At 30.9% G+C, this 15,091-nt stretch overlaps 1 protein-coding gene across 1 annotated transcript in view; it reads right to left on the bottom strand.

Moving 5' to 3' along the window:
* Positions 1–30: 30 nt before the first annotated feature.
* LOC123709090 (acetylcholinesterase-like) overlaps positions 31–15,091 on the bottom strand; it is a 30,812-nt gene continuing 15,751 nt past the window's right edge. Inside the window, exons 3-5 of the mRNA XM_045660206.1 lie at positions 2,913–4,713; positions 2,616–2,791; positions 31–2,407 (exon numbers count right to left, since the gene is read on the bottom strand). Of these exons, the coding sequence (XP_045516162.1) occupies positions 2,271–2,407; positions 2,616–2,791; positions 2,913–4,684 (2,085 nt within the window). The 5' untranslated portion in view covers positions 4,685–4,713 and the 3' untranslated portion in view covers positions 31–2,270. The remainder of the gene's footprint in view (positions 2,408–2,615; positions 2,792–2,912; positions 4,714–15,091) is intronic.

Genomic DNA, 15,091 nt, shown 5'->3' with positions numbered 1-15,091 from the left:
AAAGGAATAAAACATAATTTATATACAAGCATTTATTTTCATAATAACTAAACGTAAATGCGAACATTCAATAATAGCTCTAATGTTAACTTCACTATAAGAATTAAAAAAATAATTTAAATTATAATAAGCATTGCTTAGGCCTAGTGTTTGTGTTTAAGCTACATAATAGGCCCTTTGGTACATAGAAGAAATTCTATCGCAAGCCGACATTCAATAATGTTCTATTGCAAATGAAGGCAATTATAATATTATTTTAAAATTATTTATTTGATATATGCACGTCTCGCATTTTGTGTATTTGAAGAACATAATTCAGTTTTTTTATCATCAAACGAGATTATTGGTTAAAAATGTTAGTTCAGATATTCTGAAACATATTAGTATGTAATTGTTGAGATATTATAACTTTCAGCCAACGTTATTTCTACAATTAAGAAGGTAACTTACGCGATTTGTTAAAATTTCCGTTTTGGCACTACTATGCTACTATCCTAAAAAAATCAAATAAAAAATTAAGTGCATTTATTTCAGAAGAAGACTACAACTACATTTACCTATATTACGTGTATCAATATATTATATAAAAGTGAACAAGAGGCACTCTATAGGTTTATACGCAGGTTCAAATAAGCGTAGTCCTTGAAACATTGAACGTGAAAATACATGACTATATTAATCTATCAGCCCACAAATATTACATCGTTTAAGCCAAGCAGGTGACAGTCCATTAGTTTTGACTCAGATATTAAAGTTTTCTTACAAATATACAGTTCATATACATAGAACAAAACGAAAGTTTCTACGTGAAATTATACATATCTATCTCATAGTGTATCGTCTTTCACAACAGGTTATTTGATACATAGCGCCCGGTTCTTGAAATAATAAAGGCAAGAGACTCGGGCTTTTACGATAAATTCTACTTAGGTTACATTACCTTATTTACACTAAATGTTAATAAATGCCTCTTTCACTTTCTATTATTATTTATTTACTCTATTTAAAACGCAACAGCCAGTTTTAGGTAAGTGATCTATCTGTCTGATCATTATTTTTCTGAGATTTTTGACAACGTTTAACTACACTGATATTATATTCTTAGTTACCCATTTAGTAGACTCCGTTTAATAGGGATAGTGAAAGAGGAATTGGTGAATTTACAAGTCGATAATAAATGTTTATCTACTTTTGAAATACAGTGAGGCTGAATTCATAAAACATTCCAAATTTAGGACTTGAAATTTAAATTTGTTAACATAATTATCAATACTTATTTCGTAAACACCAATATTCGAAAGCTGAACCGCTGTACCCTAACTAGTAACTACCGAGCCTAAAAATTCTACTTCATATGATCTTACAGGGATTATAAATATTCAATCCAAAAGCAAGTCTAACCTGAACGAACTAAGACTGAATATTGTATTTCAATGTTTTGATTTTTCATGTGTTATAGAGATAGTTCAGATAAACAATCATTTAGTAGAAAATTTTAATATTACCTCTATGCGTAGTACGTAATTGGTTCTGACCTCAGCCTAGCTATTTTCATATTCTTTGTTCGAAATATTTTTATATAGATTGCTCTTTACCAATACGTTATTTTCATATTGGTTTAAACCTCAAACGTACAACTTTCTAATATTGGTCCGCTACATAGTAATGAAATGCCAACCTTATTAACCTATACTTATGTAAGGCTTGAATCATTTCACTGGCCTTGCGTGATATGTATTGCATTAGAGGCGTTAAAGCTAACACATTGTTCCTTCTACATCTTGCTAAAACACATTTTTAACTTTATGCTCATATGAACCGAGCCCCCTTAAATGAGCATGCGCGTTGTTATCACTTTCTTAAAACATTCGAAGATATGTAAAGACTTAGAATTACAAGTTTATCGCTACATACTTCTAAAATTTGTTAGTAACAAGTGATATGTTGAAGGAGAAACTACTCCTTAAAGACAACATAGATGGATATCCAATAACGCTTATAAAAGCAGAATGTTAGGCAACATAACCACTAGATAACTTACAGAATAATACTAAAATATCTTACATTTAAAACATAATATATTTTACATATAAAAATAACTTTATAAAATATTTCACATATATTTGTAACTCAAACATATAGGCCTTCAAAATTATATTTGCAACAACCATGACGTTAAATATCTATTTCCAATTCTTATCGCGATGAACAATTGTCTATTTAACATTTAAATAATAAAAAAGCAAGAATTAAGCGTTTGTACATAATTATTAGTTTAAGAATTTAAAATATTTGAACCACATTGTGTTTAAGCTAACCACTGAAATATAACTGAAGCCCACTGCAATATACGAGGATTGGGACCCAGGTGCGATGTTAGTACAGTTCTGCGGTGGATCCTGCTTACCTATAATAATCATACAATTATTTAACGTAGATATTATAAAATTAGAGTTGACATGGTGGTTTAGTCCATATCTCTACCATAAGTTGTTATTGATTTGATATTCAGAAAATTAGTGCTACTCTGTAAATTAATCTGATCTGTTGGTCCAACTATTAATACGTTCACATCATATCTTGTAATTTTTGTATAATTTATGTTAAATTCTTACTTGTTGCGACCATTAGTTGTGGTATGTATTTCTGCCAAAATGCACATTGTTTGACTCGTAATCCACGTCCTACACTACTAGAATTCACTGCCAGAGAGAGATATTCTCTACCCGATACTGTATGCACCGGCCATGGCTCCTTGATCATATCCCCACCAGCGTTTATAGACGGATTCCTGTAATTGTTACACCCTACATTAATTATTTTAAAAACAATGATATTTGCAATGGTGAAATTTATACAAAAGTAACATATTATTTCCATAAAGTTTTAAATTAAATTATAAAAATACATACCCAGATCTTGCGAAATTTGCCCAATATTTCATAAGTCGTCTACTGAATTCTACTTCTTCTGGAGAATAGTTCTTTCCGGGATTTAAAGGTTCTCCAAATACATAATTAATTTCGTCAGCATGCATTACACCTGTCCAAGAAGGCCAAGGATTGTTCTTGCTCCGGTGTTTATAGTAATACATGTAGACGTTATTACCCGTTTCCGCATATCGATGGGCGAACTCATTGACCCCACAAGTGAAATGGTAATCACCAACCATTTTATCCAGAGCGTTTCGGTTTTTCACTGGATCTTCCGGGTTGATCCAATCTGTATATTCGAACACAATTGCTTGACGCGCTACATCATTTACGTAAGGATTTAGTTCTCTGACAGCTTGAAGATATTGTTCTCTAGAGATGCCAACATTTTCTTCCTTTGGAAACAGTTCTGTTAGATAGTACAATATGAAATAATAACCTTCTTCAGTGTTCGAACCTAGGAGAATGTTAGTCTTTTTAAAATTTTGATGAACTAGAGACCGACGTGGCATCTCATCTAAAAAGGAGCCATCAATAATGGGTACAAATGGAAATTCACATATACCTAATGTACCCCATTCGTTATTTACCAACTCGTCAGCGCTTTTCTGCCGTAAGCATTCTATCATTGGGCCTATATCTGTTCTAGAGCTCGGACAATGAACTGCTTCTGCTAATCGCATTCCACGAAGAATACTCTCTTCTCTAGAAATAATAGCCCAAGGAGCTGTTGCAGCTCCAGATTGCAAAATTGCCTGGGAAAATAAATTCCTTGACAACGGTGAAAGTAAATGAAGTGAAACTGACACGGCTCCGGCTGATTCGCCAAACAGTGTTATGTTGTGTGGATTCCCTCCAAAATATGCAATATTATCTTTAACCCACTCCAAGGCCATTATTTGATCAAATAGACCTGCATTACCGGGCACATCAGCTGTATCAAAAAATAAGAATCCCAAAGATGCAACTCTATACTGCATAGATACGTACACAACATTTTCCTCAGAGACAAGAATCTTAGGGTCATAGATATCCAAGGTGGCTGTTCCAGAATAAAATCCCCCACCGAAGACCCAAAGCATCACGGCTGCATTTTTCGGACGTGGTCTCGGTGAGACTATATTTATATATAAGCAGTCTTCCTGCATATCTGTGTTGGGATTCCACATCACAGCACCGGGAAAATCCCCAAATACTGTATCAATAATTTGGACGCACGAATGTGGCAGTGTTGTTGTATTCAGTATTTCTTCACCCCAGCTTTCAATGGGTCTTGGGTGCCTGAACCTTAAGTCACCAATTGGCTTTTGAGCATATGGTATTCCAAACCAAGCATCTACTTTTTTACCGGTTGCGGCAGTAAGTGTAATTCCCTTTACTCGTCCTTTTCTAGTTCGAATAATTAGTGGATCTTCTTCATCTGGACCATAATGAGGTTCGTCAGCCATGAGTTCTTCGACTCGCTCATGATTAGAGTAGAATCGTTCATCGTGAGCTCGCTTAGACGAAGTTTCCGTTTCCTCGAATCTTGCGCGCTTCGATGAGGTTTCGTGCTCGTCTATGCGCGGGAGGATCGTATCAGATTCGGGATTGTATCTCACAGCTTCCCCATGGCCTCGGTATGGTTGGGGAGGTGCTGGTATAGGGAAATGTGAGGCGTGCTCCGGTGCATGGTGCCGCGCTCGATGCTCGTGCGGGCTTGCCAAAGCGCGAGCCAGCAGCGCCGCAAACGCTGCGACTAGCACACGCATGCCGCCTCTACACGTGCTCTAATCACGACCTGTAATATAATAGAATAGTTACTATATGTATTTTTAAGACAAAAAGTAGTCAGGTTTTTAATTGATCATATAACTAAAGGTCAATAAACAATGATATGATATGAACTTTTCAGTCAACTTAATTTTTTCAATGCACGGAAAAAACATAAATTATGATCCTTGTACTGAAAATTGACCTAATACAAAATAGTTACCTTATTAATGGATAATTACCTAACTCTGTTTACAATTACGTACCTTTTCTCAAATTTCTGTTTTTGAAACACATTGCACATTGTTTCTGTTTTGAGTTTTATTGACCATAATAAGGTAACTATATCATAAAAATAATTTTAAAACTGTTTTCTATTAGAAAATTGGTATTAAAAAACAGTAATATTGCAAAAATATAATAAAAGTACTTTTTATTCGTGTAACTAAACATTACAATCAAATATACAGTCATTGCAATTTTCTTATCCTACATCGTAATAATAATAAAAATAACGAAAAGTTAGGAAAAGGAAAAAAATTAAAAAGTTTGGTCCCTGTGGCAGTAGGTACCTACACCTTTAACGCTGGCTTTTAAAACTTTATTAACTTGAAATATAAACTTTATTGAATTTGGATATATAATTTATTAAATTGAAATATAAAACTTCTTAACTTGTGTATAAACTTTATTAAATTGAGATATTTATAAACTTTATAAACCTGAGATATAAAATTAATTAAATTGAGATATATACTTTTTTAACTTGAGATATAAAATTAATTAACTCGAGACATAAACTTTATTAACTTGAGATATAACTTTATTAACTTGTCTATAAACTTTTTTAACTTGAGGCATAAAATTAATTAAATTAAGATATAAACTTTATTAACTAGTGTATAAACTTTATTAACTTGAGATATAAATCGGTTAAGGTATAGGTAATTTATTACAATCGGATATTTAAAAAAATACAAGATAACTATGTGATATTTATCATAATCCTTTATTTCTAATGGATGTATGCAGAAAATCTATATTTTATAAATCTGTTAGTGGTATATACTTCACCGCATTTGTAATAAATGACTAGATAAGCCGGTGAAATTGTATCACCTACATGTGTCAAAACTTAATACAACATTTTTAAAACAGACGAAAGAGTTCTGACGTCATACTGCTCGTACTATGAAACACAAATTTCTGAAGGTACCTAGGAACAACCTAGTGACCATTTTATTTTTTCCTTCCCGGCTAGGAACAGTTTTTATTCAATTGTCGTTTTAAGTATTTTTCTTTAATTACTATTTGTTGCATAAACTTACACAAATATTTCAAGATCATACGAGTCTCGGAATTAGCCAAATTGGTCCAGCCGTTCTCGAATATAAGTCCAATCCGTATATTTCATCTTATATACCACATAGCCGGACCCCTTATTTTTCGCATTTTTGCTTTGTTTATTATAAAACTATTAAATAAGTTGCTTGTAAACTATTTGCATTTGCATTATCGATTAGTGCGAAATGTAAGCAAATTTGAATTATCAATTTGTAAAAATGATATTCCAACGACCTCTCTTTGAAATGGACTTCCCTTTGGACAGATCATGCTAACAAAATGAATGAATGGTTGTTTTCAATTGACACTATATAAATCTATATGGTTCGAGAAATTAAATGATTATACATTGATAACAGATAATAATTTTGTTACTAGGGCTATACTTCAAATATAATCCGGATATTTTTTTTTAAAAATATACAGGTGGCATAATTACCGTAGTCTTATCTTAATTCTAGATTTAAATTGCATTTCATGACAAATCATTTATCAAAATAAATCGCTTTCATTAAATTCATAATAACATCACTGGGGTCATTAACATATTATGATATTGGTTCTTTCTAAATCAAATTAAAAAGTAACAAAAAATTAACCTCTTCGGTTCTATTTATAATATTACTTCTATTAAATATCTAATATTGTAATAAAACTTCTATTAAAATTCATTTTTTTATGTCTTTAATTACCCAATTAAGTTCGGAAATTTTACTTCAGAATGCATTTAGAAATAGGATTTGTAATGATTTACGTGATATTAAGACGTTAAACTAATGTTTGTTCAAACAAAGTTCTACTAGTGTGCCTATATTACCCAATAGTTCAAGGCATTTATCACCGGGAAATGAATCCATGCCGTAAACGTGTACTATCTTACCAAATTATTGGCTATAGTTAGATAAAAACGATGCCTGAGTAACATGTTAATAAACATTCAATTATTAGAATTAAAGCCAGTAAGCGCTTTTGTTTAAGATCATTAATCAAAAGAGTAATTAACTTGCTTGAAAATAAATATTCTACCGAAAAAAATACTGGGACGTAATATTCAGTAGTATTAAGTAAGTATAAGTTACTAATGCAATGCTGCAGCGATGGAATTTAATGCAATTACAATAAATTAATCGATTTGTGAATGAGCCGCAAAATATTTTTGTTTATTGCTTGGCTTAGTTATGAAAGTATTAAAACTTCTTCTCAAAGAATTAAGTCTTCAGATTACGATAAAACTATTGTTTTATCGTAAAAAAATTACTATTTTCTTATTACTCATTTAGCGTTATAGGTACACTGCCACAAGGAACAAACTCTTTAAACTTGTTTTAATTTTGTATTTATTAATTATTATTATTATTACTATGTAGATTAAGGATATTGTAAATATGTTCGAAATAAATATATATTTAGCAAATATATCTGTTAAGTGATTACTATTATATCTTATATTTTATAATTATTAATGTAATAACAGATCAGTCTTCTTACATTTTTTCTTTGGTCAACGGCAGTAGTTACTACTACTTTAACTGGTATAATGGATTGATTGATTGATATGTTTCCTTTAGTAAATATTTACTAGAATATACAACGTGTTCAATCATAATCATAATTAATCTAGTTGTATATAGTTGTTGACTATGACTATGGTTTATCTATTACACGTTTTACTTCTCTCGATTTAACGAAAACTCCCTATAACGCCCTAAAATACAGTCCCCTTCAGTGTCGTTAGTTAGAGTTTACACTGTCTTTTAAATTGTTAGAAGCATGAAGGTATGCTATTACAATTTTTAAACATCTTAGGCAAGCTTAAATGCCTGCCTTACGGAAAGTATTATCAGAATAGTAGACCATAAATAACTATACAGCAGCAGCAAGCGCAAAGTTGCTGCAGCATAAATGCGCTGTCTTGTCGTCATAGAAAATAATACTGTACGTTATCATACAGTTATAATATTAACTCTGTTGCCTTTACAGACGTTAGTCACAATTTTTTCATTTGGCATTAGTTTCTTTCATCATTTTACCTTATATTATAGATAAATAGGCGAGTAGCCTTCTAAATATGTCGTCATTTTCGAGTTTCGAGCAATTGGACCGGGCTTGAACACACAACCTAAGTATTGACAATTGTATTCTGAAACCAAACAGCTGTTACTTTATAGTAAATACGCTGTCTTAATCCAAAGTCGTTGACTTTTAACCCTAAGACGAAAATAATAAAAAAAATATTTTTCATCATTTTAGAAATTATCGTTATGGTTTCCGGCTAAAAATCATCGTATTATCGTATCAGAATATTATCATTATCTCTTTATAACATATAGATGATCAGTTATAACGATAACAACCAACTTAATTACGCGAATTAGGTAGCATATGCTTAGTCACTTATGGCTCAAAGGCAGTCATATCCAAGGTAGGATAGTTATCAAATACATACTTACACAATCTCACACTATATACAGATAAAAAATGTTTACGTCACATACCGCGTTCCCCTAATTGTAGTAGGGCAAAATAAATCCTATAAAACTACCAAATAAACGGATGTTGGTAATGCAACGGTAACTAAACTCTTAAAGTAGGGTTTTGAAACAGCGTTAGAATCATTCTTGTCCATGCTGGTCCAAAAAGACATCAGACGGCTGATCACCTATTTACCTATTGGAAAAGTCAGATCAAAGCAGCCAATGGTTTTGTTTCTAGGTTTTAAGAGATACATGAGTGTTTGGTCCTTCCACTTCTAATAAATGAATTATTGTTGTTTGTTTGTTAATTTATAGGAAGTAAGTTGTAAGAAAGAAGTACATGGAAAATTTTGAAGATTACCTTATCGTACTATTTTTAATTCATTATTATCTACGATTGTTAACATGTGGGCGAGGATTTAGATTTATATTTTTTTAAATTAATATTCGAGATAGGACTTGATGTCCAGGTTCAATATGCGTTTTCTCTTTATAGGTATAATAGATTATTTTTTCCTTATTGATAAGAAGCTAAGCTGTAAATATAAAAAAAATATAATTTATTTAAAAAGATACTACTTAGATATTTGTTATTTATTATGTTTGTATTTCTTCCGAAGAATGATTTTTAATAGAATCTCGAATTTATTATCAATTTTAAACCTTCAGTACTTTACAATTTTTAGTATATAAAATACATTTCTACCTATACAAAATACACTATCTGCAGTAAGTAGGCAACAAAAAAGAAATATATGAAATTCGCAACGTCTACAAATCCTTAACAAATGACACGAAAATTTCCACAAAGGCTAAATTAAATTATGTAAATCCAAGAAAAAACGCCTATGCGAAAGGTTCACGTTTAACTCGAACGAGAAAAGCTGTATTTTCATCGTCGATTGTGCCTGAAAATCATCGATTGTTATTTTCGTATGCAGTTTTTGAACTAAAAATTTAGTTTCTCGGTGATACATTTATTTTCTCTAGAATCCATGTTTACATCTGAAAGACAATTAAATACAAGTCTCCAATATCGAACTATTAAATATCGAACGCATTAAAATAAAAGGGAACTGATGACCACAATGAAGTAGACACACAGACCACTGTTGACTCGCATTCATAAAAACCTCCAATTTGTTCCCGTATAAAGATCTTCTTAATTATTCAAGTCATTCCAAGCTTTTTCCTCGCGTGAAAATTTTAAAAGTACACGTGTAGAAGGAAAGAAAATGTAAAAAGATTTTTAAATAGTACTCAATTATTTCTATGGATAGAAAAGATAGATTAAGCCTTTTCAGTCTCAGTAATTGGGCCGCTTTTACTATGCTGGATGAATAAAGATGACGTCCGATTGTAGAAAAGAAATAGCAAAAAGTACATTGCAAGGCCTTTATGGTTTCTATTGAGTGAGATAACTACTTTATTTCTTAACGAATAACAGTGAACTAGATATTTTAATCCTTTACACTTCAATTTATTACAAATTAGGTGAATCTTTTCATTATGTAACCCTTGATAAATTAATAGACGGTCTCAGTTTTACCATATTGTAAGCAAAAATATATTCATGTAGAATTTTCAACTTTTAACAAGTCGTCGCAGAAAAACAACTACAATGAAAATATAATTCCTATATTTTTGATGCATCGTACACATGGTTTTTATCCGAACGTAGCATGAGGCTTTGATAAAGTACCATAAAGAAGCTTTTAAAAAGATGCTGTACAGAATAGAGTTTATTTATTTATATATAGAACAAGAAGATTATACTAACATATTGATGTAAATATTTTATGTGTGAATGTAACATTGATTAACACTACTTTAAAGGCTAGAAATCAATGTACATATGTGTATATATATATATGTTTTTAACTATTACATATTTTCCATAATTTCAATCCTTTTTTAACTCGGTCATAACTATGAAATATAAACTTCATTTGGAATTGCAGTTGTTTACGATATAGTGGCTTCGCGTGCCAGAAGGTCAAAGCACAGATACGGTTATTTGCAATTCAAGCAGTTGAGTGGTGGCACTGCGACACTATCTCACTCTATGCCCTTGAATGACTTTATAATAGACATTAGACAAGAAATATGAAGGAGAAATTTACTAATTATATTTTAAATTTTAACCACATCTATACATATACTAAATAATGATTCTTATAAAAACATTTAAAAAATGAAAGGTTTCCCGTGGCAGTTTACCCTTTATACTGTACTGTACTGTCTGCTCGCTTTACTGTGTTCGAGTTCAGCTGATGAACAAATTAAATAAATTAATTTAAGGCCAGAATAATCCTTAAAAGTTTGTTAAGTCTTGGAGACTATGACTATTTTTTAAAATAAGATCTGTGTAAATAAATTTAATTAAATACAGTTGTATTGGGGCATAACGACTAATTTTATTATTATTTCACAAACTATATGTACAAGTCACAAATTATATCTCAAAGTTAATTTATCAACAAATAAATATCATCACCTCACAAACTGCATCTAGGTAAACATATATCGGAAGCGATAAAAAGTAATCCAATTTATTTCATGACTGTGGTGTATGAGGAATAATGAATAAGACATAATTTTCTTGAAAGGTGAACATGACCTTGACATGGAAAGACAATTTATTGATTAAGTAAAGCCTTCGAATAAAAGGGATCGATACTACCTACCTTTGGCAAATATTTGCGCTCACAAAGAAATCAGAATTTGTAGTCGTGGCTCGCTACGACGTAGACCAATTTGGCTACAATTATAGCTACGGAAATAGAGTTTATCTTTAATATTTACTCTCTACTTGATCTTTGATTGTTATTAATGTTAATAACAAAATAATTGGCTCTATAAATTAAATCTACATTATACTAATTTCTCAGTAATTATATTTAAAACTAATAATATATCTCATATAGTGCAATGCAAATATATAAATTTTTGCTAGATTAAAATTTTTAATTGTTTTTTTATTTGTGTGGTATTTTTCGTAACTTAGCAGCGATATTTAAGGATTTAATCAATTATCTACTACCTTTGAATCCAATTATTACTATAATAACTGCTATATGTTTTTTTATCAAAACATTTTATCTTTATAGGACGTGTTATATAGCATAATAAACTGTAAAGCCGGAAACATATACCAAGCTCACTTTGTTCCAATGTTAATCATTTGTTGATTTACTCCATTTTAATATATATATGAATATAATTCAATACAGCGATCTAGCGGCCTGCACTACACTTTTTAAATGGATTTAAATTTTCTATTAATCAATTTTTAATTACTATGCTTATGTTGATTAAGAGTGTAAGATCAATTAGTGTCTTCTTCTTAGACATCTTTAATAGTCATCCTATAACCAATGTAACATGAGCCAATCACAATTTAACACTGAGTTAGAGTAGATCCAACAGTAGTAAAAGTCTTTATAGTGTCTCTAAGATTAAACAAAAGAAAGGACCAAAAATGCACGTTTCCTTTTATTATAATTGGTCAACGGTACCTCTAGTTCAATCACAGTCATAAGACATTAACCGTTTTCCGTGTGACCAATCACACTCAAACGAAACCCGACGCCATTTCATCTCACATTACCTCCTGTCTCCTCGTGGGGCAATACAAATATAAGAATTAACACCGGCAAAATGACTTTACATTGCTATATAACTATACATTTTTATTATTATGTTAAAAAGATTGCCAGAGCAGTGTTAGCCTAGTGGCTTAAGCGTACGACTCTCATCTCTAAGGTCGTAGGTTCGATACCCGGCTGTACACTAATGGACATTCTGTCTAAGTGCGCATTTAATATTCGCTCGAACGGTAAAGGAAAATATCTCGTGGAAACCGACTTGCCTCAGAACCAAAATGTCACCTAATTGCCTATTAGATTGACAAATGATCATGAAACAGATACATATATATTTTTTTAATTGTTGGACATTTAAGCTTTTATTGCAATTTAAGAGGCGTTATAGGAGGTATTTCTAGGATTTAATGTCAGTATGATAATAATCATAGTACTTCAATTTGTAGCTTAATGTATATTTGAAACTTTATTGTTCTGTTCAATATTGCTTTATGTTAAAAGTCTCTAAATAGCATTAATTTTACTTGAGTTAACCATATATAAAACGAAATTTCAATTCCTAGAATTATGCATTGCAATTCTACAACATTTTTCCAAATTCAAATGCTACCAAATTATTTGTTTAATTAATATTACGTACGTGTTTAAAGTATTTAAAAGGTAATTGCGTCGATCCCGGACATCGGATATAATACTTGTTATCGTAACTTTCATCGACAATAACTGATTCAGTGAAAATCTAGCTCGATTTTTTCCATAATAGACGACCGGGATACAGAATTGCCAGTAAAGCCATTTGACGCCTCTTGATAAAATGTAATTATGCCGCCCTACATTTAAAACGATATTTGATTTGAACTTTATCTTCACTTCTCCACGTTAAGGAATAATAAGTTGAGTAAAATGTAGCATTTGTTTGTTAGGTAAGAACTACAACACGATTATAATATTATAAAAGCAATATTGCTTATCATGTTATTTTAATAAAACAACCATACATTTTAGTTTTGTTTATTGACATACATTTTGTGGGATCTATCACAGAACACATAGGTGATAGGCAAGACGCTTACATTAAGGTAAACGCCACAGATTAAGTAGGTGTTTTCATAACTTTAAAGCCAATTTTAATTATATTATTTAAAATAAAATACTGGTGATTAAAAACTTTCACTTACGTATAAAAATACGTTAATAATTGGTCTGCGACAGTATACTTTGTATGAATTGCGGTTGTTTTTTATTATTTTCCTTGCTTGTTTGTTATTGTTTATTATATTATATATTGTTTGTTATATAAATTAGAAATGTTAATTTGTTTTTGTATTTTTACAACTTATAAATAAATAAACAACGTCGTACTACTTTTAAAGATATTAAAATTCTTACAATGACTATCATCCTAATATTAATAACACACATGTGAAAAAGTGACGATCGCAGTCTAAGTCAAGCAAGATCTTTTGAAAATAGTTGAAGCAGTTAGCCCTCGTCTCGATTTAAGTACAAACTGTGTTATAATTACGAGTTAATTTCTGAACAGACCGTGACTTTCCACTTCAGCTTTTTATACGGTCACGTACTACTTGAAGAGAAAACTTTATCCAGTGAAGCTAGTGATGTGTAGAATCGAAACCTTTTCGTGTGAAAATGCGTTTAGTAACATAACAATAGGTTAAAAATTATCAAATAACCTTTCTTAAAGAATATTTTTTAAAACAAATAAAATTTACTAACTCTATATTAATATTTAAAAAAAGTTATATACCTCAAATACATAAGAAAATGGAGATGAATAAACAAGCGTCCTAACTCAATATAAAATGTATGTGTAGTATTTCTTATTAAAAATTTGAGTACTATGGAAACCCAAAAATGCTTGGACTAATATTTGTTGCTAAACGCATGATATGACCAGGCTCTTGAATAAATACGTTCCTACAATGCCCGGAAAATAAAATGCTCAGAGTTTAATGCCAAGTCGTTTGCATATTGTCCCAACTAAAATTACATGCGCAAACTTTTCGCAACGCACAAATCCTACGAAATTACGAAATATGACATTTTATCGAGCTTGCCCATCACTATTTAACTTCATAAAGTCGGCTCACGGCTCGCCGCGTGCCCTAACATACAAATGACGTCATTATATTTTTCTCAACCCCTGCGTTGGGCGCAACGTGCTTTCTGCACTGATTTGATTTTATCGTACAGTTTATTTCACATAGACTTTTCACATGGTATTTTTTAAATACTCTATGTCGTTCGGGAACTTATTGATAATTCTTACCTTTTTATTAATCTAGATAGACTAGAATAGATTGTAACTATGTAGATAGACTAAAAACGTATTCATTTTATTATTTATCCAACTCCATAGTAAAACATTAAGCCCCTTATCGTCTCAATAAAGCATGGAAAAACAGAACTTTGCGTTTATTTTATTGGATGTCTTTATTAGGAATAAATATATATACATTCACAAGCACCATATCGATCTTTTGCCTAAAAAAATCCCTTTCAATAATTCATATTTCTTTATAATAAGCATTAATAAATATAACACATATAGAAATTATAAATCAAAATGAATAATTTATTCGCAAGAAAGTGGCACATTTACATCGATGAATTATAAAAAATCCACACAATCAGCCATATATCATAGAAAAATCATATATATTAGGTCCTTACATATGAAATTGGCGTTTTGTCGTACTGGCCACTTTGACCTAAAATACCTCCTCTTTGGTAAGGAATTTCAAATTCAAATTTGTACAGCTATTACTCATGTATTTGTGCTTCGATGACCGTTATTCATTTGTTTTATTTCTTCTGTTTTTTTTCTGTTTGTGTCACTCATTTTACAAAATGGAAAACTTAAAGTATCGCATTATTTACGAGTACGAGTTCCGCCGTGGCACTAAATGAAGAAACGACTCGAAAGGTGAATGATGTGTATAGCGGTCCTGTTGCAAAAGAA

Source organism: Pieris brassicae, chromosome 4, assembly GCF_905147105.1.
Source record: "Pieris brassicae chromosome 4, ilPieBrab1.1, whole genome shotgun sequence".
Classification (NCBI taxonomy): domain Eukaryota; kingdom Metazoa; phylum Arthropoda; class Insecta; order Lepidoptera; family Pieridae; genus Pieris; species Pieris brassicae.
The sequence above is the reverse complement of the archived record's forward strand: the minus strand, read 5'-3'. Positions and strand labels throughout refer to the sequence as shown.